Here is a 27,031-nt window from a genome sequence, read left to right as displayed (position 1 = left end):
GTTTACATAATAAATTAGAGCAACAGACGTGTAAAATTAAACTTCATATCAACAATAGGGTTGTCTGTGGTACGGTTTTTGTTGCTTTGAAATTTAAGAAGTGTCCTGTATGAAGTGATTTAGTTTTGAACATAACATTTATTCATGTAGACAGTTTATAGAATACATTTACATTTTGAAACATGCAATGACTATTATTATCACAAAGAACTTAAATAAATACAGTAACCCTAACTCTATAATACACTTATGTTTAAAGTCAAGTGATATGATGATTATTGATGACTGGTTTTATATGCAATACTAATATGTTGGTTTTAAATGTAATACTAATTTGTTCGTTTCAAATGTTATACTTATTTGTTATAACTTTGTAGTTATTACTACAATTTTAGACTTTTGAAATGAAAATGACTTTGTTGTTTGCATGAATTCATTTTTTGCATGTTCCCTGTAACTGTGTTATACTGCAATTCATATTATCAAATTTTCAACATTGCTGTTGAAAAAGCAAAACAAAACATAAAAAATTCACGATTTAATTTTATGACAAATATTAAATACTAATGCTCAATTCCATGTTAAAAAGTTTAATATAACTAAAATTGATTTTTAAGATAAATACATGGCTACTTAATATTGTTTTATTTTATCTCTCTGATTTGAAGGACTATCATTTGATCTATTTATACCTAGTAATCTCATTTTCTAGCCTGTACAAAATTCTAAAATAATATTTAATGTAGACATGCTATTATACATATTACTACCTAAGGCCTGGACAGTGTGTAATTCTCCATCAGATAACAGTGCTTGTATTGCAAATCTTACCCATCGTATCAATGAAAGCAATTCTGTTGTACAAAAGTCATTGCTGATGATCCTCTACATTAAACTCCATCATCTGTGTCCTTTTGATTTTATTACATTTATTACATTACAGCTGTAATACACTATGTAGCTGTATTTATTTCTAATATTACTAATGATCCTCCATCTGGAATCCTATGATGCCAATGTCTGACATTAAAATCATTTTTTAATAGAGCTATTGTCAATGTGGATGATCTTCCATCTTGATTCCTACGATTCCATTATGTCCATCCCTCATATACAAATAAAGTCCTGCTCCACCCTCATTGGAATCTCCAGGTAGATAAGCATGATGGAAGGACCGAGGGCCGGGGCCCAGGCAGGGAATCACCCCCTGTAACTGTCCATCAAACTTGTAATGACAAAGATGCTCAATGTATGCCTCAGATAGAGTGCTGTGTTGGGTGAAGGTCAACAGGAAACCAGCTGTAACAGAGGTCAAGGGCATAAAAAGGTCATCTGTCATAGAACCTGATTAGACACAACTCTCTAAGAATATATGTAATGTCAATCTTTTATGGCATTGACTTTATACATCAATTAATATATTAATTACTGAATATATTCAAGTTGAATTCAACTTGTGTGCTGCAGTGGTCAAGACAAAATTCAATTATTAAACCAATTAATGCACTTGCCTCTCTGATTAATGATGTATGCCTCCATAGGGTAACCGGCCAAGGAGAGGGTCAAAGTTACAGTAACCTCTGTACACCTACAACATAAAATCCCAGGTCAAGGACATCAAATCATAAAAAGAATATCAAATCTTATGAGAATAGTACACATTCACATTGTACTGTAACTTGAGTTATCCAAGATGGTGAAGTATAATTAAAACGGGGGAGTTGGTAGGAAAACAGACTACAGTAATTAATACTGTGTGGGTGTCTGGTGACCAGTCCTTGTTTTGAAGTCTGTGTATGTAGGGTATCAATCCTATGACTATTATTGATACAGTAGAAATGACTTGTATGGTACTCACTTGGACAGCTCAGTTGGTGCTTCCAGACAGACAATGGTTCTATCCAGTGCAGCAATACACATTAAGCGGGGCCCAGTGGGCCTGCTGACGGTCTGTGTCGCCAACACCTGGACTGTCTTGAAACCCTGCTCTATTGTCTTCATACTCTCACCTATCTTGAGATTTAAACTCCTAAAACAGAAGAAACATGTGGAATAGTGAAATACAAGTTATTTCTTTATAATGGTGTCACAACATTTTTATACCAATAACTCGTTAGGACTTATCTTGATATATTTTAAATTCCACCTAGAATTTATTAGAAGTTTATTTAAGATAAAGGTTATAAAAGTTTCTTTTTTATTACACTATTTTAAGATCATGCATATGTTTATAATATTTCCTCTTTTTAATTGTCATGCAGATTCAATTTTTTTTGGATTGCATTTTTTGGCATTTTTCAAAATGATTTAACTGTCAAAACCATTGGAAACGTCTTGTCATGAAAACCTCAAATGTGTTACTCAGAATAAAAAAAAAGACAAAAAATGGATTTCAATTCATATATAAAATTTTCATACAAAATATATTAAGATCAAGGTCTAGTAAATAAAAGGTGCCTACAGGTTTATGAAATTTAAGATATAAATTCTTTCAATGATGCTTCAAAACAATATCTTTGATTGATATGGTGTACCGGGGCTAAAATTTTTGGTAAACACAATGAAAAATCATGTTTTAAACTGTCTTTTTCAATGAAATATGAAGGAATTGAGGAGCAAATTTCGGAGTTTTGTCCATTTTTGACTAATAAAATAAATCTTGAATGCCTACAGTCTCCCCCAAAACGAAATTAAACAAGCTCTTGACCTCCCCTTTAAAATAATGTCAAATTAAATATTGGTATCGGGATTACTTTTCCCATGATTGAACAAAGAATATCATGAAATTTTTAGTTTTTCTTCATAACTCTTCTAAAGCCGTAAAGTACGGGAAAATGATTCTTCAAATCAATTATGACATCATAATGGTTCTAGCACCAAAAAGACACTCTGGAATCATTTACTAGATCTTGACCTAATATAAAATTCTCTGGTGATGAATTTCATTTAAAACAATATGAAATTCATGTGCAGCAAAATTAACTATGTGTCTATTCATGTAAGTTGAAATTCCTCAGGTAAACTATACTTAGTACATGTACCAGTACTTGTATACCGGATAAAAGTTTTCAAAAAAACATGCAATTTCATCATTACATTATTGCATGTGGTGTTAAAAGAAAAACAAACTGTTTTACATGTACCTTTGACAAGAGTCAGTAACCCGGATGTCAAGAACTTGGAGCTGGTGAGCTGACAGGAACTGTGTCTTGTTCTCCATTAGGACTATCAGTACGTCTCCGAAGGCCGCTACTGACACCGCTTCCTTTACGTCAATATGGATGAAATTATCTCCATTTCTACGGCACCATAGTCTACATAAGGTTACAAAATTATGGTATATTTTATCTATTAAATATATGGTATATTGAACTTAATAACAAGCATTTTCTGTCTCAAACTTATAGAAGTATTGATGATTATTTTATTTATAAACTAAATGCATGTACTTTAAAACACACATCACATTGAAGATATCATCGTCACTAATGTACTAGTTTATTAAATGAAGAAACCTTTGACATTTTTTTAAATTGTATTTTACTAATAAGTATATGGGTATTCATTAAAAAATCATCAAAGAGTGATGGAAATAAAAACCTGAGACAGAATAGTACAATACAACTTTCCTTGAAACAAGACCATTCTATGATATCATTTACAAATTATAGAATTAACGACAGTTTCACGACATTGCAGTTTTACGGTTGATGTTTAAAGAAGGGTATTGGCCATATCACACCTTCCTGTCTGGGTAATGGCAATTACTTCGTCTCTGACAATCAGTGGATATATCTGCCCCTGGATTGCTTCCTTTAAGTGAACCCCATCATCGGAATCGTCATCGTTATGTTTAATGGGTATGGTGTCAACTATAGATCCATCTTGATCAAATACTTTAATGTTCCTACAAAAAAGAACATGTTACTTATTCATTAAACACAGATGCATGATAAATTGGAAGGAAGACTTTCAAATGTGTGTGTAATTTTGGGGATGCAGATGAACAAAGATTCATAAAAAGAAACCAAATAAATCAGGGATTTTAGCAAAAAAAAATTGAAAATATACTCACGGTTCTGGCTTAAGAAATGTGAAATTAATTATTTCTGCATCCTTGATTCTGTAACCATGGTGAAACTGTGAGGTTCGAATGGGAGTCTTAAAATGGGCCAGATCCAATGACCAGTTTTCTATGTAGTAAACTTTCATCTTCTGGAAACTTTCTGCTGTGGAACAATTTGCAATCTACAAAAAATAAACTTGATTTCTTTATTTTAATACCTATAGTATATTTTACACATGAGTTTGCATACTGTGGTTTCATCAATATTAAGTGAATACCAATTTTTGCCAATTTCGTTGTTGAGGTGATCAATGAAATTAAACATTCATTGAAGTGCAAATTTCTAATAACATTTTGTATTGATAGGATCATTGGCCAGGAATGTATGTATTCGTGAAACTGTGATTTTTACATAATCCATTAAATGCCCAAATGTCATACGATAATTGAAAATTGCTTCATCTAACATCTCATCTAATGCTTACACACAAGACAGACATTAAGGTGCATGATCACAAACTTACCACAAGTAGTTTTGAATGATAATTAGGAAGAGACTGATCAAATATCATTGCTACAGCTTTCCCAAACATAAATGGCTTTGCACACAATGTATACGACTGCTTTTGCCCATACAGGGGCCTCCTTCTCCTCTTTTTATTTTTATTGCGTTCATCATATCTGTTCCAAAAACTCACATCATCTTTGATAGCCTAAAATAAAAAAAAATAACTTCTTTAATATCAATGTCATCTTGTGAGCAAAAATCCTCTAAGCTTGAATTTCCTTTAAAGGTATGTATCATAATTTACATGTTTTATGAAATATTTTTCACACCTGTTATATGAATAAAATAATGTACATTAAATATGAATATTAAAGAAATTTCATTAAATAATACTTATCTATTGATTAATTGGTTCATTAAGTACAGATACAAATAATTGGTTCATTAGTTACAGATTCAATTAATGGTTCATTCCTTACAGATACCAGTAATTATTACCTGAAAGTTCAGGACACACCCTTTCCTATACAAAGCGTGTAACCTCTGTAGAACTGACTGCCGATCTTTCTCTATTTTGAATTCAGATATGTTTATTGCTCCTTCTGCATTCTGTCAACATCAGATATAATGTCAAGCAAGTTCCTCATAACCAAAACATTAAATATGCATTGTTTAGTATTGATATCGCATGTACCTTGAATAAACAAGAGGCCTATGGGCCACATCGCTCACCTGAGAAACAATAGACATGATAAAATCAGCTTCATGGACTTATAATACAAATTACCTGGGCAATGTGATATAATACATGTAGATCCTGTATAAAGAAAAATCCGTTCCCTCTGGATTTTCTTATATTTATAATCAAGTCCCTTTTCTAAGAAGAGATGGGGATAATGTTGAAAATGTGAAAAGTTTACAGACTGACAGTGGACAGACGGACAACAGACAAAATGTGATCAGAAAAACGCACTTGAATACAATGTAAATAATTTAATGCTTTATTAGAAGTTTTAGATAAAAAGAGTCAACTGACCTTAAAATGACATCAAATTGTACAAAATTCAAACATAACGTCAGGTGGATTGATACATTTTTGACATTAGTTTAATTAACTGTGACGTCAGCAACATTCTTAATACGATATAAAACAATCTTTTTTTTCAAAGGAATTATAATCCTTCTGATAACCACATTCTGACTGATGAAGTAAAGTTTAATTAATGAATTGGATAATAATATGGCCTACTGTTTTATGGCATACCTTGTAGATTAGGTCATTGAATTTTGGTAACAGGCTGGTCTTGACTGTCTTTCCACTAGGCCCATACCAAACTAAGGTACAGATATCTTGTAAGGGGGACATCAACGGGTAAGGAAACCCACAGACTTTGTTCATCAGAAGAGTGTCCTGTGATGTCATCAGCAGCTCAACCCTGACCCCTTCCTCGTCATGATAAACTTCCAGAGGAGTGGGTAAAAGTAGTTTCCACGAGTCTAGAATCAGTCAAAACATCAAAGTAAAAAAGCTGTCTAAGCTAGGAGAAATCCATTGTCGGAAATCCATGGTCAATGGCATATGCTTACTGACCATGGACCCCCTCATCAAACTCAGTTTCATGAACAATTCATGCTCTATTTTGATTGGTTCTTTCACACTTTTGAGGAGGAAATCTGACCAATTCTGTTAATGTTTATGCATGCATCTATCAAAACATAGGTAATCACAGATGACAAAGCTCACAGAGAGCCTCGCAATTTATAAAGTGTAAACTGGCATCACCTTTATTAGGCAGCACCTTTATCATATTGTTTGAAAATCATAGTTAATGATCTTGAATATTGGATACTGTAGTGTGGTTTGACACAACATATGATGTTGGGCTGATACGGATGAATATCACACCCCTTGCAGAACTCCTCTGCCTCTACCGCTTCGGCATTTATGCGTGTTTACAGACCAAAAATAAAACATTTGTTACTGTCAACATTTTTAAGTGCAGCTGAAAACTTCAAATGCCGACAGCGGATGTATAGCATAAACTACCCCTGACCTTGTCTTGGTGAGCTAAAAAGAATGTTTCGTAACATAATCATCAATTTTATCCTATAACTATATTCCGCTTTCACACTGGAGAATTGAGAATAAATATTTTTTCTTGACAACAAGAAAAGTTCGGTGAGTTGGCCCACAGCTAGTAAGGACATGCATCATTAGTTGTAGGTTTCTGATAATGTCAGCAATCAAAGAGATGCACATCTTTTAATTTCAGATTTTTAAAACAATATAAATGTTGTGACTATTCTCTTATCTCTGACCTTAATTTGCTTTCATTTTTCATCTTACCTTTCGTCACGGCCCTCCATGGTTCCGTTCTGTTGTCATTGTATGTTAACTTCCTAAAAATAAAATCAAGAGAAATATACATTTCTTATTTTGGTGAATGCCAACATAAAAATCCCAAAAATCACTTGTTTTCTTCTTAAAGCATGAATGAAAAATTTCCTCAACCTAGTACATGATTTTCCAGTCACTTTTTTTAACAATGACATCAGCCTTGTAAAATTACTGTACCCACCCTGTGTATGGATCTAGATAAATTCCGCCACTAGGGGGCAGCAGTAGCTGCATGTCCCCCGTCAGTAGTCCCTGGGCAGTTAACCTTAAATTCAACTGTTCTGAGATCAAATCAGCTTCTTCTGTTACTCTACATAAACAACAATTCATATAAAATGCAAGGCTAAGTTTGGAGGCAAATGCAATGCCACAAAAACCAGTAATTGATTTTAATGGGTATGGTGAAGCTAAGATCATTTTCATGATGATGATGTTGATTATTATCAGAGAATGTTTACCGGGGTTTAGTTTGAAGACACAAAGGTCTAAGCAGAGTTCTCCAGAGGATAGGTATACAGGTTATCTGCCCTTGCTGTTCGATGGCTTGGTCCAGAGGAAGCCATGGATTTTGTGAACGTCTATTTACAATTTCTTCACCTGGCAAATTGCTACCAAATTCTTTTCTGTAAGAAAAAAATTGGACAAAAGTGAATTTTCACTCTAATCAGCTGTAAGGTTGGATGTTTTTGTGACAAATTCTCAAAATCAGGAAAACTTTGAGTGAGCTCTGTAGTTGACCTGGTAGACATCTTTGACATCTTTATGGAGAGATGGTAATAACACAGCGAGCTCTTTTTGAAGTAAACATAGTTTGTAGCCATCAAAGACTTAGCAGGCATCACCATGAAAGTCATCCCATCACCGATCATGTATCATTTCAATGACCTTTGTTTATAGTAACTATAAAATACTTTGAACTTAGTTTCATTCAAGGCGAGTTTCTTTTACAATTTACAAAAGATGAACAATAGTCTGTTGCAACTAATTTTTGAGATTGAGCCCATAAAGTAAGAATTAAAAAATACAAGATGCGTAAAGGTGTTGAGAAAATATTTATGTAAAAAGATGTTTGTATACTTTAAAATATTTCCCTCAAATAAAATTTAGTTTACAGACATCAGAAAGATAACTAGAACTTACGATCGGAAGTCATTATAGCTTCTCAGGGAGTTTTGGGCATCCCCCCTTAGAGCGTGGACCAGTGAAAGGTGATAAAGAAGCATGGAATGCTTTGCACACAGCGGAAAGATTCTACTAACAGACTCCTCCCAGCAATCCCCTGCAACAGACAAAACAACCATCAATAAATTTGCCATAATGTATTTCTGTATATGGTTTTTAGTTCATGTGTCACAAAACGTGTGAAAAATAAGAAAATCTGTAATATCTTTTTTTTCTTTGAGGAGGTCATTTTTGCATTTTGAAAAGTTTTTAACAGCACACAGTACCGTACATAGTTTCTGCATATCTTAATTTTGGTGATCTGAAAGTGATCACAAAACAAGAGGCCCATGGGCCACATCGCTCACCTGAGGAACAATAGGTATGATAAAATCAGCTTAATGGAGTCATAATACAAACTATCTGGACAATGTACAATAATACATGTAGATCCTGTATAAATAAAATCCATTTTCCCCTGGATATTCTTATGTTTATAATCATTAGTCCCTTTTCTAACAAGATGATTTTATAGTCATATCATATGTTGAGTATTGCAGTTCTCAAAATGATCCTTAACAATAGTTTATATATTAGATATAAACGTACATCAAACTATGAACCTTCTCGGGAGGCCAAAGAATTGTCCTGGGGCCAAAGTCTTACAATTATAAAGAAACATCTGGCTGATTAGTTTCTGAGAAGATTTTTAAAGATTTACCCTATATATTCCTTTGTTAAATTTTGACCCCCCATTGTGGCCCCACCCTACCCCTGGGGATCATGATTTTCACAACCATGAATCTACACTACCTGAGGATGCTTTCACACACGTTTCAGCTTTCCTGGCTGATTAGTTTCTGAGAAGAAGATTTTTAAAGATTTACTCTGTTTATTCCTATCTAAAACATCGACCTCCCATTGTGGCCCAAACCTACCCCCAGGGTTATGATTTTCACAAATTTGAATCTACACTACCTGAGGATGCTTCCACACAAGTTTCAGCTTTCCTGGCTAATTAGTTTCTGAGAAGAAGATTTTTAAAGATTTACTCTATTTAATCATATGTTAAACTTCGACCCCCCCATTGTGGCCCCATTCTACCCCCAGGGGTTATTATTTTCACAACTTTGAATCAACACTACCTGAGGATGCTTCCAAAGAAGTTTCAGCATTGCCGGCTGATTAGTTTCTGAGAAGAAGATTTTTAAAGATTTACTCTATATATTCCTATGTTTAACTTCGATCCCCCATTGTGGCCCCATTCTACCCCCAGGGGTCATGATTTTCACAACTATGAATTTACACTACCTGAGGATGCATCCACAAAAGTGTCAGCTTTCCTGGCTGATTAGTTTCTGAGAAGAAGATTTTTAAAGATTTACTCTATATATTCCTATTTTAAACTTCGATCCCCCATTGTGGCCCCACCCTACCCCCGGGGGCCATGATTTTCACAACTATGAATCTACACTACCTGAGGATGCTTCCACACAAGTTTCAGCTTTCCTGGCTGATTAGTTTCTGAGAAGAAGATTTTTAAAGATTAACTCTATATATTCCTATGTTAAACTTCGATCCCCAATTGTGGCCTCACCGTACCCCGGGGGTCATGATTTTCACAACTTTGAATCTACACTACCTGAGGATCCTTCCACACAAGTGTCAGCTTTCCTGGCCGATTAGTTTCTGAGAAGAAGATTTTTAAAGATTTATTCTATATATTCCTATGTAAAACTTCGATCCTTCATTGTGGCCCAACCCTACCTCCGGGGATCATGATTTTCACAAGTTTGTATCTACATTACCTGATGATGCTTTCACACAAGTTTCAGCTTTCCTGGCTGATTAGTTTCTGAGGAGAAGATTTTTAAAGATTTACTCTATATATTCATTTGTTAAACTTCGACCCCCCATTGTGGCCCCACCCTCAGGTGAGCTAAAAAGGTTAAGTTTACAATACAATAAGTTGTTAAAGTTGGTTTCTGGAAGAACAGACTTTGAAAATTTTCTTAATAAATATTGACAAATATTTTACTTTTTTAAGCTTTAGTTTTTAAGATCTGTGTACAAACATAGAATTGTGAGCAAATCGCTGTATCTTGCTTATAATTCGAAGCTTAACACTCAAATATGGTTAGTAAATAGAAATTGTAAACAAATAAACACAAGAAACATGCACTACATGTATAACAAATAAAGAACACAATTTATTTTTTCGAAATGAATCATATATATACATGTATATACCTACATATTTCCGTCAGCGATATCAAACTCTATTTAAACTGAATAAACTCGAAAGATGCCGAGCATCTCAACAAAACCTATTGCATTAATCTACATGTACCATTACGCAAAAGATAATGCCGAATTACCGATAGAATGAATTGTATTTCAGTACCACTACATCCGATTTTGCTTAATTTGCGCAGGTAAACAGTTAACTGTTTGATTTACCGAAGTCTCTGTTTGATTTGATACGTAAAAATCACGAAATACAGACGATAGTTTCCAGGTTACAAAGCATAATGAGAACGAAACGAAAATCAGAACAAGCTAACACCAACGTCATGTGTGAAAACTGTCAACGCATTGAAATATTTAGCCTCAATTTACTTCACAAAATCGGCACCAATATATTTTGTATGTTTCAAAATTTCCCTTCATACGCGAACTGTTGCACAACAAGCAAATTCATCATAGTCAGATCGACCCTTTTTCGTATAATGTCATGGCTGCTTTAAACAAAGAACCTCGTTTTAGAAGTATGGAATCATTTTACCGGATGCCGAACCCGAAGCTATTAAACTGATTGAAACACGCATTTCCTTTATTATTATTTTCGTAATAACTCAGATTTGAAACAAAATTTCCACTTAATTTTTGCAATTTATATTTTCCTTCCCATAAGGATAATTTATGCTAAACTATGTTGAATTTGCCTCGGTAGTTCTTGAGAAGAAGATTTTTAAAAATGCACCCCCCTTTTTCTACAGTTTCAAGGTTTTCTCCGCTTTGAATACAGATCAAACTTTTATTTCTGCAATTTATATTCGCCCTCCCATAAGGATGCTTTGTGCCAAATTTGGTTGAAATTGGATAAGCGGTTTTAGAGAAGAAGTTCTAATTGTAAAAAGTTTACAGACGGACAGACGGACGGACACACATTAGGCTATTTATTGGGTTCGTCAAGTCCAAGTTCTGTTGGATATTGCTTATTGGATATGAAAAAACCGTACATACGAGAGTGTAGTTTTTGGGTTGTAACTGTTTTAATCTAATTGGGTAAATATATTTAAGTGTCCACATTTATTGAATTTATTTTTTATTTTTCTTTATTTATTCCAAATTTATGCTTGTTTTATTGTTTGTAGGTATATTGTGACAAAACTGCAAATGTTTTGTGTGAGGCAAACTATTTTTTTGTGAAGTTGTTTTGCTAAGATAAAAAAATATTATTTCCTTCTACAATTTACCTTAAAGTGCTTCCTACTGAAAAGCATGTTATTCATTACAAGAAAACTAAGCAAGTCTTATGATAAAGTCCCATTCATATTTGATACAAACAAGTAGCCAACAGGTATTCTACTCCTGTCCAGCTTCTCTTGGTTACCTGTATCCTATCAATGTAAATACAACCCAACAAGAATTAGAAACCTGTCCAAATCTTCTTGATTACTTATTTTCCTTAAATGGAATGCAACCTAATAAATATTGGACACCTGTCCAAATCCTCCTGGCTATCTTTCTTTCTTAACTGGAATACGACCCAATGAAAATCGGACACCTGTCCAAATCCTCTTGGTTACCTGTCTTCCTTCAATGGAATACAACCCAATAGAAATAAGAAACCTGTACAAATCCTCCTGGCTACCTTTCTTCTCCAATTGGCATACAACCCAACAATAATTGGGCACCTGTACAAATGTTCTTGGCCACCTTTCTTCCTTAACTGGCATACAACTCAAAAAGAATCGGACACCTGTCCAAATCCTCCTGGCTATCTTTCTTCCTTTACTGGAATACAACCCAACAAAAGTCGGACACTTGTCCAAATCCTCTTGGTTACTTTTTCTTCCTTTACTGGAATACAACCCAATAAAAGTTGGACACCTGTCTAAATCTTCTTGGTTACCTTTCTTCCTTTACTAGAATACAACCCACTAAAAGTTGGACACTTGTCCAAATCCTCTTGGTTACCTTTATTCCTTTACTGGAATATAACCCAATAAAAGTTGGACACTTGTCCAAATCCTCTTGCTTACCTTTCTTCCTTTACTAGAATACAACCCAATAAAAGTTGGACACTTGTCCAAATCTTCTTGGTTACCTTTCTTCCTTTACTGGAATATAACCCAACAAAAGTCGGACACTTGTCCAAATCCTCTTCGTTACCTTTCTTCCTTTAATACTAGAATACAACCCAATAAAAGTTGGACACTTGTCCAAATCCTCTTGGTTACCTTTCTTCCTTTACTGGAATATAACCCACTAAAAGTTGGACACCTGTCCAAATCCTCTTGGTTACCTTCCTTCCTTAACTATAATACAACTCAACAAGAATTGGACACGGTCCAAATCCTGTAGGTAACCTATTTTTCTCTAATTGAAATACAACCCAACAAGATCTGGACACCTGGCTCTCCAAATCCTCTTTGTTACCTATCTTCCTTAACTGGTATATAACTTAACAGATATTTGGAACATCTGTCGGCATTTTTCTTCAATATCTGTTCTCCTGCATTAGAATACAACCCAATCAGTAGAGGGCATTTATATAGCCCTTGTTTTGTACTGAAGATTCCTAATTAAATACGAGGAATGTATAACCACATTGAATCACAAGAAGCAAATCTCACGAGATTTTAACATTTCGTTTTTATTTTTCAAAAAACAATTGGCATTCATAAGCATTATAAGCATTAAATAGTTCAAATATTTTTTTTGAACACTACATATCTGGTCTAGAAACCTTTACAAATATCAATTTATGATAGGCCAAGGTACATGTACCATCATTTTGCAACTACCTGGCTGTTATGCAAATGACAATTTAGCAATTAACAATTTTTCTAAGCATGGATCTCAAATAATTGCATCATGGCCACAGTTCAAGAAAATTCAAGCAATATAATGAAAATATTTTGTCCACAAACCTTCAATTCATCTACCACAAAGTATATGTAATTACCAAACTAAGAGGTGTCAACTTTCTTTTGTTTTTATCTTCAAAACACAGAAAGATAATAATCTAGGCTTTGATACAAAGATATATTTATGACAAAGGGCAAACGGTGTCTTAAATAAATCAAGTGCTTAGTTACAAAAATTGGCAATCAGTTCCTTTAATAAAAGAAGTTCTCATCAAATGAAGAAAATCCATGAAAATACTACAAATAATTTTATACTACCATACTGCTAAATAAATTGCAATCTTGCAATAATTTGACTTGATCAAACAAAATTCTCATCAAATGTCCAATTAAATGAAAATGTACTTTTGAATGATAACATTCTCAAACTGATTACATCCTTTCTAAAAAGATACAATGCATGTCTTTCTCACAATAAAAGAAATTACCATTGATTCAATTTCAGTGAAAAGTATGGTAAACGGTGATGAAAATGAAAATAAATTGTCTCAAAACTAAAAAAAAAAAAAATTCACTGTAATAAGAGCAAGGAGGAAGATGAAAACAAACATCATTACATAATTAAGTTTTGCTGTAGATTTTATATCCAAAAACTGTCAAGGTGGTTTTATTTTTTATTTTTTTTGGGGGGGGGGGCAGACTCCACACTTTCTTCTTTAGAGTTTCCCATAGCTTATTATATTAACTCTGCTTTCCTCTATCCACATATTGCAAGTTATTCTTCCTGGAGTGGTGTTCAAGATCAGACATTCTCTGAAATATTCCTTAACCTCCTCCAGTTCAGCCTCCGTCCATTTCATTCATGCTGCAATGAAACAAATTTGTACGTCACATAAAATATGTTAATTAAATAAAGATAGAAAATAAAATAACTCAAATCATATCTTAACAAGGGCTGAAACACACACTTGGCCTCATTTACAATTAATTACTTTGCACACAAAGTTTGACTGATAATATCCTGTTTGGATGGAGTTTGAAATTAGAAAAGTTAATTGAATTAATAGATTAACTCAAATCAGTCATGTGGTATGATATGAAGAAAAAATATTTACTAGATGAGGAGGTTTTCTTTCCTCGAAGTGATGTACCCTCTTATTCATCTTCCTGTATGTCTTCTTCTTCTATCACTACAAGAAAGTTTTATTCAATTAATTGCAACTGAAAAGTGCTTTTTTCCCAATTTATCAAGTTCCAGAAACCAAATTTTCAAACACCTTTACAACAAACGGTTTACATCTAACTGTTCATCAAAGGAATATAATTATGATGGTGTAAACAAGCAAGCAGTAAAAAAATGTTCATTACAATTTTTTTTCCTTTGTCTGCATTCACACTGAAATCTTAAGAAAATTAAATACAGGAATCCATTTCTCAAAACTTTTGAAATAGCAAATTAATGTGCTTTTCACTTGAAGATAACATGCATTAAGATGTTTCTAAGAAAAGAAAAAAAGCACAAAAAATATTACATACACTTACTTTTTTCCGTCAAGGAACATGCTCCTGGCCACCAAACACCCCCATCCAGGAGAAGAGCTACAGCATCTCCTGAAATACAAGGAAATCGATTAAAAAAAATTTCATAAGGCTTGATCATTGTGTCATGCTTTTGCTTAAATTCAAGCCAAGGTTACATTCACTATTTATTTGATGTACACCTGTCAGTGTTCTAACCATAGAAACCAAACTTCTTGTTTCTTTATGGCCATTTAATCTAGAGTTTAAAATGCAAACACACAAATACACATGAATTTACAAGTGTAAGATACCAACAATCATAGCAGCTTGGTCCTCACAACACACTACCGCCATGTTCTTTACCTTCAATTTACTACAGAAAGTAAAATATTTAATGTGGCACGTATCATTATATGCTCTTACCTTAAAATTAGCACATCTTTTGTTCTCTTGGTAGTTGATCCACCTGTGCATAATAAAAATGCAAATATATCTCTATATTTATACTTATAATGGACTTACTGATTCACGATATCCAACAAAAAAATTGGACAAGCGATTTATTAATATTATTTTACCCAACAATGTATTCATCGTCAAAAATATACAAGATGTTAGCATAGTATAAAAATTCATAATCCACATTTACGATTTCTCACTTTCATAAATAATATAGTTTTTAATATATAGCCTGGTATAGTGTTAAATCTAGGATTTGAAAAGGGCATGTTAAATAATGGTGAAAAGGGCACTTTTCTCTGCGGTAAATATTATAAAACCTTGAAAGAGGCACTTTTTTTGCGGTAATATTATAAATCATTAATCCTTGGAAACAAGCGTATTTTAAGGAAAATTTTGCATCGTAATCAAATGTGACCTCAAGATCTGTAATGAAACAATATTATTGTACAAAAAATGATTTGCTTTTGCATTCACATATTAATTGTTAATTCAATATTTTATTTTCATTTTTTTTCTCTCTTAAATTGATTTACATTTATTTTCATCCCTTAGAACAGTCTGACTAGTTTTAAAGTATCTGTATCTGTATCCAGGAATGAATCATAGGACATGTATAATGTAGACAATATCCTCTTTTGAGAAGTAGACAGGCATAGCATGAATGTAGACTATGCCTGTCCACTTCTCAATCAAAAGAAAATAAGTAGACAACTGATAGCAAAATTATTAAACCCTTTTTACCACAGAAATTTGGATATTGAAATTGTTATTTTAGGGTTTTTAAAAATCAAGTGGCATTAAAATCTGCAAAACAATATTGCAATCTTTTATTATGAATTAATTAAGTTTCTGCATTCTTCAAGAAGTGTAGTTACGTTTTTTGGGAAACAGAGAAAATTCTGGTTAATCTGACGATAGCTTAAAAGCTTAGAAAAGAATAGGAAAACTTCACATCTAGTTTTTTATTAAAATGTTTCTTTAGTCAAATCATGGTTTTAGATGCCTCGGTGTTGAAATTTCAAATTATCTCCATAAAATATATTCTTTTGTGTTAATTCTATTTTTTAGATAACCTTACGATGTCTCAGTGTTAATCTAGCTTGTACAATTAGCCAACTAATTTCAAGGAGATAATACAGTTGTTATTTATCAAATTATTGCACCAGTAATTAGGTGTCAAATCACCCATTTAACAGGACAGCTGTGTATACCCCCTCAGCTTGGGCCTCTCTATAGTGTTTAACTGTATTGTCTATTGTCTCAGGTCACTCGTCCGTGAAGTCCAGCAAGTTCGGGTTTAACTTTGCAAAAAACAGAGGCTAGGACAATGGTGTTTTTGAATTGAATTTACTTTCAATAAAAAGGGCATCCGCTATTCAATGTATGTTAAGACGATCAAGACAGAGGAAATTCGAAATACACATAAGTCCTTTTATTACTATAATTATCCGAATGTAGTTCAAAATTGATTAATAAAGTAAAATATCCTTATGTTTGACAAAATGTATCAAAGCAAGACTTATTTTTAAAGTGTGAATAAATCAAGAAACTTACTTTTTGGATCTTGACCTCGTGCTCACTATGCCTTGCAGACGCCATTGTTGTTGTGTGTGATATCAAACGCTTGAAAGAACAAGATTAACGGAGGTTGCTTTTCGGAACTCTCGGGAGTTACTATGACCGCAGCTTAGCTAAATTTAGTGTTCCGAAAGTATGATATAGAAGCGAATACATGGTGCGTCCATAGAAGCAACTTTTTCAGACACTTTATTGGACAAGTCGCAGTGTCTAAGTTTTGTTGGGTACTAAGTTTCATGTACCCAATTAAGGCATTTTAAGTAGATTAAGCGACACTTCCTCTTGGGTATACCCAATAAGAAAAAAGTACCCAATTAGTACCAATTAAGTATAAAAAGAACCCAATACATGCACTCTCGTAAACACGGACGGACGGACGGACGGACAGACGGACGACGGACAAAATGTGATCAGAATAGCTCACTTGAGCTTTCAGCTCAGGTGAGCTAAAAAGGGAAAAATTGGATCATTGCAAAGATAACTGGATAGATGGATTATGCTCACTGTAAATTATGCTCTAGCCCCTCTGAGAATGTAGGTTTGGCAAAATAAGTAAGGGGGTTTAAAATCACTGAATTTGAATTTTCTTTCAACAGCCATTCTCCAGAAATGGTTCCAAATATGGGACTGCTTTCAGTGAAAAATGAACTTTTGATATTCGTGTTTTAATTGTAATAATATTGAAGTACAACTATTCGCCGATATAATTATGAAATTTGACTCACCAAAATTTCTTCGTTCACGAAATATTTGATTTTGAAGACCATATTAAAAACCCTGTTACGGAAGTCAGAAGTGAATTAATGCAACTAATCCTTGGCCTGTACAATAACAGTAAACATTACTAGCCACTTTGTTTGATATCATATTGAATACGAGTGACATATTTGACAGAATCATGAAGAATTTAAATTAAAGGGGAACATATTTTCAAAAATATCTTTATTTTAAGAAAATCTTTATTTTCAGCAATAAAAAAGAAAATAATGCATCGTCTTTCATTCAAATTTTAATGTAAACTAGGAACAATTTCATATTTTCAATGATTTTAATTAAAATATTGAAACAACAGAATATTGATATAGAGATGTTGAGAAATTGTACATCACAAATTGATGTCAGAGGGATTTTTAAAGATAATGATCCAAAGTTACGGAAGTTAGCAAATGACCTTTTTCATGGAGAATATTTTTTCCAATACATTTTACAACCAAATATTAGAGAATAAAAATCAAATACAGGTTATTCATTGTAGAAAATACATTTTTAACTTAATAAGCACGCTTTTTAAAAAATGTCTTTCCTTTAATTAGTATGTAATCAACATTACATAGATTTAAAAATGTTGACATGAAATATCTGTCTAAAATAGTGAAATACCTAATTGTATTAAACTTGCATGCTCTGGTGGATGTACCAAACACAATTATGAAATATACCGGTAAAAAGTCAAACATATAAATCAGTTGTCTTGTTATATTTGATAAAAAACTTGGATGGTTCGTTACGGATGTCAGAGATTATCATTTCACAAATATCTACTCCTATGATGTTTTAAATAGTCGTGAAATTTATTGGTTATTTCTTCCTAAACTTCCTTTTTTATGTGGAGGAACTGGGGTCTTATCCCCATTAAAATATGGGTTGACTGAATCCACATCTCACCTTTTTCGGATTTTCACTTATGTTTCTCCATGTTTGCCTGCTTTGCATTGTATGTATATACGCATATAACGTATTAATGCATATATATACATATGTATATGTATTGTTACTAATAAGTCAACTAAATAAGGTCTGTTTTTCGCAAGTATATATAAACTCTTACTAGTTTAAGTTTCGGGTATTAGTTCTTTAAAAAACTGACATCCGTTACTAATCAAGTTTAGAAAAAAAAATCATGAACAGAGTATGTATCAAATATTCTGATCCGGGAATAATACCATTTCGATATAAACATGCATGCATATTAATACAACCTTGAAAAGCCAAATATATTTTGGTCACCTGATATTTTTTTTTATCAAATCACATGTTGTAGAAAACAATAAGCTTGATGCACTATACTTCAATAGAGTAAACTTTAAATAGCATATTATGCTAATATTCCATGAAAAATGACCACTTAGTTGATTTTAAAACATAAGAATAGATTATCCGTCGTGGACAATATACATCAGAAGCACTGGAATGAACAGATGCCAAATCTGTTTTTTTCCCCTGATATCCGTAACGCTGCAGCAAATATTTAAAAAATATTGTCAAATGATAAATTGTCTTAGGTGAATTGGTTTTAATCTGCAACTGATATATCTCTTGCAAATAAAAATAAACTAAAACAGATAAATCCACACTTAATGATTCATATTTTTTCGATAGTTTAGCACACTCTCATATTTTTCTCAAAAATGCACTTTGTATCAAAATATTAATTGCTTCAGTTAAGAATATCAAAGTTCCTTTACTTTCTAAACTCATGTTCTGTTTCGCTGAACAATCCAAATTATTATCGATGGAAAACCGAGCCATATATCACTGATTAAAAATACTGTTACGGATGTCATACGTTACGCCGGTCAGGGGTTTTAGTAAATTTTCCTCTCACTGTACCATGCTATTACATTATCTTTCTACAGATGATGATAGATAGCTTTGGAACACTGTGTTCTCCAAAGGCATCATGAATAAGTTTTTCAAATGCCACGAATTTAGTTGAAAATGGCGTTACGGAAGTCAGGCCTTGAAATGCGTCAAACTCAATTTTCAATTTCATAATCGATGATTAAAAAAACACATAGATTTTCGACTGTAAATTGTATATATTTTTCTTTTAATATGCCTATGACATTCAATTACTATAATATCAATAGATATTGTTTTGAATATCATCGCTTACTTTTAAGTCAAACACGTGTTACGGAAATCAGGACTGTTTCAGCGACAATATATAAATCGGGGGGAAAAAAGAAAGAAAAGATTGTTATCATCAGGTGTTTACTGACAAAACACGCTATGTGATGCTGAAATAAAAAATGAGTTTTAATTGTCTCTTTCATCACCGTAATGCTATTTAGTATTGTAGTAAAATTGAAATATTCAAGTGCGACATGCTGAAAAATACACAAATCGATTTTTTATTGAAATAATTTGACATTATTTGACACTTCAAATGCATATTGTTTGGTATCAAAATTTGTAATTTTTACTGTAGATATCTCCTGAGAAAAGTATCAGCCAAATACATTAAACGGCAAATAATAATTTTGTGATGAATGCTGGCGACAACATTATATCATAATTGGAACCATTTCTGGAGAATGGCTGTCAATAATTTTTCATTTACAGTTTGAGTCTTATACTTATGGAATGATAAAATGAATCTTACTAGAAAACTCTCCTGATGGGACATACATTATTTACCTTGCCATGACCCTGCATGGAAACAAAGCCAGCTTTCCACAGCATGGAGAGCGGCACCCTCAGATTCCAAGGTGTTGGAAGAAAACACTGCCTTCCATCCAGCCCACGAAGAACGGGCCTTGTGTGCCATGATTCTGCATAACATAACAATTACACCAAAGCACTGTAACTCAACCTCAATGTAAGATCATGTCATTAGGAAAGCAATACTGACTCAAAATATTGTAACTGCAAAAACATTGTTTTACAGCTTTTAATGTTTGAATTATTTTGGTAATAATCACAATATGTAATACTGTAAGCATATTTTGTGGTTTTCTTATCTATTTCCATTTGGTAATATACTCAAAATTTCTGCCTTTTATACATAATATTCAATGATTTTTTAAACATATTTATCCCCATGCAAGAAGATTTTTCTGTCTCCAACAATTTGGATTTAATCCACTTTACACAAGCAACGTGCATATTAAGCTATCGATCTGTACTCACCCCTGGTCATTAAGGCTGGCTAAAAGCATCATTGCCTGGCCCTCCATCTCAGAGGTGTACTGTTGGTTCTTGCCTTTGCTTAAGGCAGCCTCTGCAGCCAGTCGATAGAATTTGGCAGCAGTAATTGTCTCCCCTGATATTGCATGCATTCTCCCGGCTTCATTCAAATACACGGCCTTGTGCCTGCCTGCCAGTGGTAGAAGATTTTACAAGATATAAACAATTTGTATGACAAGTAGTATTGAAATATAAACAATACAATAGCCATATTATTTCTTTCCAAAGTCATGACTAATAACAAATAACTTGAATGTACAACCGAACACAAGAACTGATACATATTGTTTTCTGACTGGCTGCTACGTGCATGAAATTTTCAGAAACTACCCTAAAGTTACAAATCATTTTGTGTCTTTCTCATTGTAAAATTCAAATGATTTTGCTTCATCCAATTTTTATCAATAACAGATCAAAATTCAGGATTTCAGACTGCTATTTTTATGAAGATGTAAACAATTTTGTCAAAATACATGAATTGATTTAAAAAATGTTTAAATAAAAAAATAATGTCATCATTTATTTTATGATAAATGTCCATTAATCTCTAAGGAATATTTTTTTTAAGCTTAAGGATAAAACGTGACATAAGTCAATACATTGGATAGCTCACGTGATTACAAAACAAAAGCATTAAAGCCTTTTGGGGGGAATTAATTGATTTAAGTAAATGTTAATAAATAAGAAATAATATATCAAGAAAAATTACCGGTATATATTATTTAGGAGTGTCTCGTTTGACCTTCAAATACTTACATCTTTTTTCTGACTGAGAGAGTTGACAAAATAATTCTGTGGCATGTGAGATGTCCCCACGTGCCCAAAATACATATGGAAGGCTCAAATCGAAAAACCTGTCTGCGCTATCTGGAAGTCTGCAATAACAATCATACAGGTATAATTGAATGTCTATCATATTGATAAATACTGGTAATATCCCTGTGAAACTACATTTATGCACCATGACAAATTGATTTGATGTGGCTCACAAAAATTCGAATTCTTTGGCAACAAACCAAAACATACTAATGGTACTTCTCAATACATATTAAACTTCATACTAATTTACGATAAAAATTTGTAATGTATTCAATGTTATAAACATAGGTAATCACAGATTACAAAGCTCACCGAGACGAGACATCACCCTTATGAGACTTCACCTTTATGAGACCACCTTTATCATATTAAATGAAAATCATACTTTATGATCTTGGATATTCATGGATTCTGTTTTGACACAATGTCGTATATCATCTGTTAAAAAATTGTATGATAATCATATGTTCATATGTTAATCAATACAATAATATGAAATTAAATATTGCATCCTATCATATTTACAACATATATGATTGATATAATACAATAAAATATCATAATAAACAATGATGAGATATGATATTGTAACGTATGATATGACATTGTATTGTGTTATACGTTATTTTATTTGATCACATAATACAATATCATAATATATAAAACAATATAGTATTATATTACAATATCATATTACATAAAACATCATAATATTGAAACATATGATATTATATTGTAAAATATAGTATGATATTGTATCATTTTTGATACATAATATGATATTGTATCATATGATACAATATAATTTGATATGTATATCATTGTATCATATCAAATGATACAATAGTATGTGATAAAGTAAAATATTATACAATACAATATTATATTATACATTTTGTATCATATGATACAATAATATATTTTACAATATCATACAATACAATTTTATGTGATGTGATAATATATCATATTATAAACCAATATCATATCATACAATATCGTATGATACGATATTATATAATGTAACAGTATCATATTATACAATTTCATGTGATATAGTTCTATATTACAGAAACTAATATCATATTATACAATATCGTATGATACAATATTATAGAATATGCAATATTGTATCATATGATACAATATTATATTTTGCAATATCTTATGTAATATTATCATGTGATAAAATATTATTATTATTAAATTAATAATACAATATAGTATAATACAATATTGTATCATAATATACAATACTATACATAACGATATCATGATACAATATCATAATGTAAATTATCAAAAAAATTGATACAATATCATATCGTATCATATAACTTTTTATAATATTACATATGATGTTATTGTGTATCATATTAAACAATATTGTTTCATACCATACAATACTATATCATAGGAATCATGTTATATCATTTATCAACAAACACATCTATCTATCAAGCAGGTTTAAGTGAGGTAGGAGATTTCTTTAGCATCCTTGATAATGGAGATCAGGCTCTGCATCTGAAGCAACCTCTGCATTTCATTTATAATATAGTTAAATCAACTATGCAAGCTATCATCTATAAAACATATGACCTGTTCCAAAAATACTAAACCTCATCCAGCATCCGAAACCTATGGCTAAGATTCAGCATTCAAGCCTGTCAGGTGCATCAGTATACATAAGACGCATCTCCATGCAAGTTTGGTTAAGTTCAGACCAGTAATAACTAAGATATCATCATCAGAGGGCACTAGCAATTAAAACTTAACCTGCTCCAGCATCCGCAACCTATGGCTCAAATTCAACATCCATGCCTGTCAGGTGCATCTGTATCATAAGACACATCATCCATTCAAGTTTGGTGAAGTTAGGACCTGTAATAACTAAGATATATTTTTTAGCATCCTTGATAATGGAGATCAAGCTCTGCATCTGAAGCTTCCTCTGTGATTCATTCATATTACAGTTTAGTCAACTATGCAAGTTTAAAATAGTATTATTATCTATTAAACATGTGACCTGTTCCAAAAAACTTAACCATATCCAGCATCTGAACCCTATGGCTCAGACTCCGCATTCAAGCCTGTCAGGTGCATCAGTATCATAAGACGCACCATCCATGGAAGTCTGGTGAAGTTAGGACAAGTAGTAACTAAGATATAATCATCAGAGGGCACCGGCACCTGCAACAAAAACTTTAACCAGCTCTAAAAACCTTAACCTCCTTCAGCATCTGTAACCTAAAGCTCAGATTCAGCATTCAAGCCTGTCTGGTGCATCAGTATCATAAGACGCACCATCCATAGAAGTCTGGTGAAGTTAGGACAAGTAGTAACTAAGATATAATCATCAGAGGGCACCTGCAACAAAAACTTTAACCAGCTCTAAAAACCTTATATAACCTCCTTCAGCATCTGTAACCTAAAGCTCAGATTCAGCACCCAAGCCTGCCTGGTGCATCAGAATCATAAGACACACCATCCATGCAAGTTTGGTGAAGTACAGACCAGCAGTAACTTAGATATTGCTATCAAAGGGCACCTGCACAAAAACTTTAACCTGCTCCAAAAACCTTAACCTCCTCCAGCATCCGAAACCTATAGCTCAGATTCAGCACTCAAGTCTGTTTGGTGCATCAGTATCATAAGACACACCATCCATGCAAGTTTGGTGAAGTACAGACCAGCAGTAACTTAGATATTGCTATCAAAGGGCACCTGCAACAAAAACTTTAACCTGGTCCAACAACCTTAACCTCCTCCAGCATCTGAAATTAAGGACTCAGATTCAGCATCCAAGTCTTTCAAGTCCATAAGTAGGTCCAGATGCATCATCCATGCAAGTTTGGTGAAGATAGAACAAGTAATAGCTTAGATACAGGACCTGCAACAAAAACTTTAACCAGGTCCGGACGCCGACGCCGACGCCGACGCCGAGGGTATAGCATAAGCTCCCCCTGACTTCGTCTCGGTGAGCTAAAAAGTAATTAATAGAAGCAATTAAATTCACAGACTACAGGTTTATGGTCTTCTAATTAGAAAATTTGTAGATCAAGAATCTGTCTCAAATTTCTGCTTGTTTCATGATCTGTCAACCAAAGGCACTTGTTTCTGCAATAAAATTAACCCCATTGTAAAAAAAAATTACTAAAGGGTGAACTTTTGTTACAGAAATAAGTGCCTGTGCTGTCAACCAATTCCGTTCTTTCCCATGAGAGCTTCAGTTCTACAAGAAATTTTTTTTACAGTCAATGTATATTTATCAAAAACACAAATCTATATTTGATTTATCTTAAGTACTGTAAATTCCTAATTAAATGTGAGGAATTAATATCTGCGTAAAATCACGAGAAGCCCGTCTTGCAAATTTTAAAATCTCGCTTTTAATTTTCGAACATGTGTAAACTAAGTGAAATTATGATAAAATTTTGGCATTTTGTTCTTGCGATTTGATGGAAAACCGTTGAATCGTGGAATTAAGTACTCGCATAAAATAAGGAATCTACAGTAAGCCATGGTTCTTGTTCACAAAAGGCGGTAGTTATACCTCCTTGATAAGACTGTTTTCGTCCACTGCACAGCCTTATTGGTTGCTGTTTTGATCTGATCTTCTTCACTTTTATCCTTCTTATATTTCCCCATGGCAATCTGTGATGGCAGCATGCAGTCCATTATATGCCCTAGCACTGCGCATAAAATATAGATCGTTCAAGGCACAAAAATATAACAGCATCTTTCAAACATTGAATTATAATCATAATTATTACACCATAGGATTATGAATATTTAGGGTGAACATGAATGCAAGTTAATGAAAACTTTTCGAAAAAGAAATTCTGTTAGACTTTTTGACTATAACGTTAATTTTAATGTAAATTCAGTAACTGGAAGTCATAGAGCCAATTTAACAAGACCCTGGATTTTTGGTATGATATACCTTCATTGTATTGTCTTCTTGCATTAAAATAAGTTAAAAATGACACTCAGGTCTCAAGTAGAATATGCACTGGTTATAAGTAGTCACAAATTTCAATGAACCATGATTGAATAATTGACAATGAAAAAGAAAAGCCTACGATGCATTGGTAATATAAAACATGTTGCATGAAAATATTAAAGAAACCTACTAGATAAGTAATTTGAAATATTGTTGTCATGCAGACAGTTTGTTAACTTCTTTTAAGAAATGCAAGCATAAATTTTAGATATTTTAGTAGAACTACAATTATATCTGCCAGTGTGATGAAAAGTAAATTTTTACCTGATAATATCCAGATGATTCTAAATAGATTCAGGATATAGTGGTCTATGCCCTCTACTGTATGTCCACTAGTGTACATCAGACAGGGTGTGATTTTATTTTTGTTGTAATGATCTGTAAACTGTCTAGAGGACTTATGTAAATATGGTAATGGATACCATACGCTGCACATTGGAAGTCTGTAAATTTTCTTGCCTATTTCTAAACCTATCTTTTCTTTATTCACAAATGCCAGTAAATTAAAAAGCCAGCCATATTGAAATTTCTTGAATTTCAGGTCTGCATTGGCACCATAGATGTGTGACTTGACTAAGTGGGGCATTGAGTCAGCAGGAAATCGGATTCCTCTCAACAGTTTGATACACATCATGGCCAGGCTAGGGACCTCTCTCAGCACACTGAACTGTTTGCCCTGGATTTCAGCCACGACTTGTTGAATGTCGTCCTCTATGTCGAATCCTCCTGTCATAAATGGAAGAGTTTGATCACAATACGTAGTCCTGCACCGTCTCTTCCGCTTCTGTTTTTTGCTTGGTGCCCTGTAGCGGGTTTGGGCATGGTAAGTAGGACTGACATTTGGGGAATCATCCTGTAAACTGACTCCCTCAATGTCCTCTTCTAAAGTCTCTGTGATATCTTCCTCAGCTGTTGAGTAGTATGAACTTTCTGAATCCCATTCCTCTTCTTCCTCTGGGGAGGGTGAATCTTTCACTTCCTCCTCACACCCCGCCCCTCCCTCTGGCATGCTCTGATGCCTCTTCTTACTTTTGGGTTGTTTTCTTTCACTCTTGAACTCCCATGACACTGTTCGAATATATCGGGGTCGGTTCTTGCTGTATGCAACAAGATCTTGCAAAGAATCATCATCTTCCTCCATAATCTGGTTAAAAATATATACAGATTATATATCAATAAATATCCCCACAACCCTGCTAATGGGCGTAGCATCTAAATGCAAAGTGATATTAAAATTGAATCTAAATGCAAAGTGATATGTAGGCCGAACGTAAATCTGTCATAGAGTAAAAAAACATGAACGAAAAACAATTTTAGCATATGAATGTTGCATTATTCTCACATGAAACTGTGTGCTTCTGTCTTGTTCAATAACTTGAGGAGGTTGTCATGAATAGTGTTTACACACGATTGCGCAACACCCGGTACATTTTACGAATTACGATCCCGA

The 27,031-nt window shown here is 33.1% G+C and overlaps 1 protein-coding gene and 1 long non-coding RNA gene across 3 annotated transcripts; both read right to left on the bottom strand.

The window, feature by feature from the left end:
- Positions 1-11: 11 nt before the first annotated feature.
- On the bottom strand, positions 12-27,031 carry LOC105344216 (uncharacterized). The gene is made up of 19 exons (XM_011451902.4): positions 26,924-27,031; positions 25,846-26,725; positions 25,132-25,270; positions 21,516-21,634; positions 20,703-20,889; positions 20,211-20,344; positions 8,113-8,251; positions 7,431-7,595; positions 7,154-7,282; positions 6,922-6,974; positions 5,839-6,071; positions 5,073-5,183; positions 4,591-4,779; positions 4,076-4,248; positions 3,743-3,907; positions 3,144-3,314; positions 1,859-2,029; positions 1,512-1,588; positions 12-1,299 (listed from the first exon to the last, which is right to left on the bottom strand). The coding sequence occupies exons 2-19, from the start codon at positions 26,720-26,722 to the stop codon at positions 1,055-1,057; spliced, it is 3,477 nt and encodes a 1,158-aa protein (XP_011450204.3). The 5' UTR covers positions 26,723-26,725; positions 26,924-27,031; the 3' UTR covers positions 12-1,054.
- Positions 9,005-17,222, bottom strand: LOC105340972 (uncharacterized). Of its 2 annotated transcripts, none has more exons than XR_010711331.1 (5): positions 16,767-17,222; positions 15,174-15,216; positions 14,766-14,840; positions 14,345-14,419; positions 9,005-14,094 (listed from the first exon to the last, which is right to left on the bottom strand). It is a non-coding gene; the product is annotated as an uncharacterized lncRNA (long non-coding RNA). The 2 variants fall into 2 exon arrangements; XR_010711330.1 differs by having other exon boundaries at positions 14,772-14,840; positions 16,767-17,211.

This window comes from Magallana gigas, chromosome 2 (genome assembly GCF_963853765.1).
Source record: "Magallana gigas chromosome 2, xbMagGiga1.1, whole genome shotgun sequence".
Lineage (NCBI taxonomy): Eukaryota > Metazoa > Mollusca > Bivalvia > Ostreida > Ostreidae > Magallana > Magallana gigas.
The sequence above is the reverse complement of the archived record's forward strand: the minus strand, read 5'-3'. Positions and strand labels throughout refer to the sequence as shown.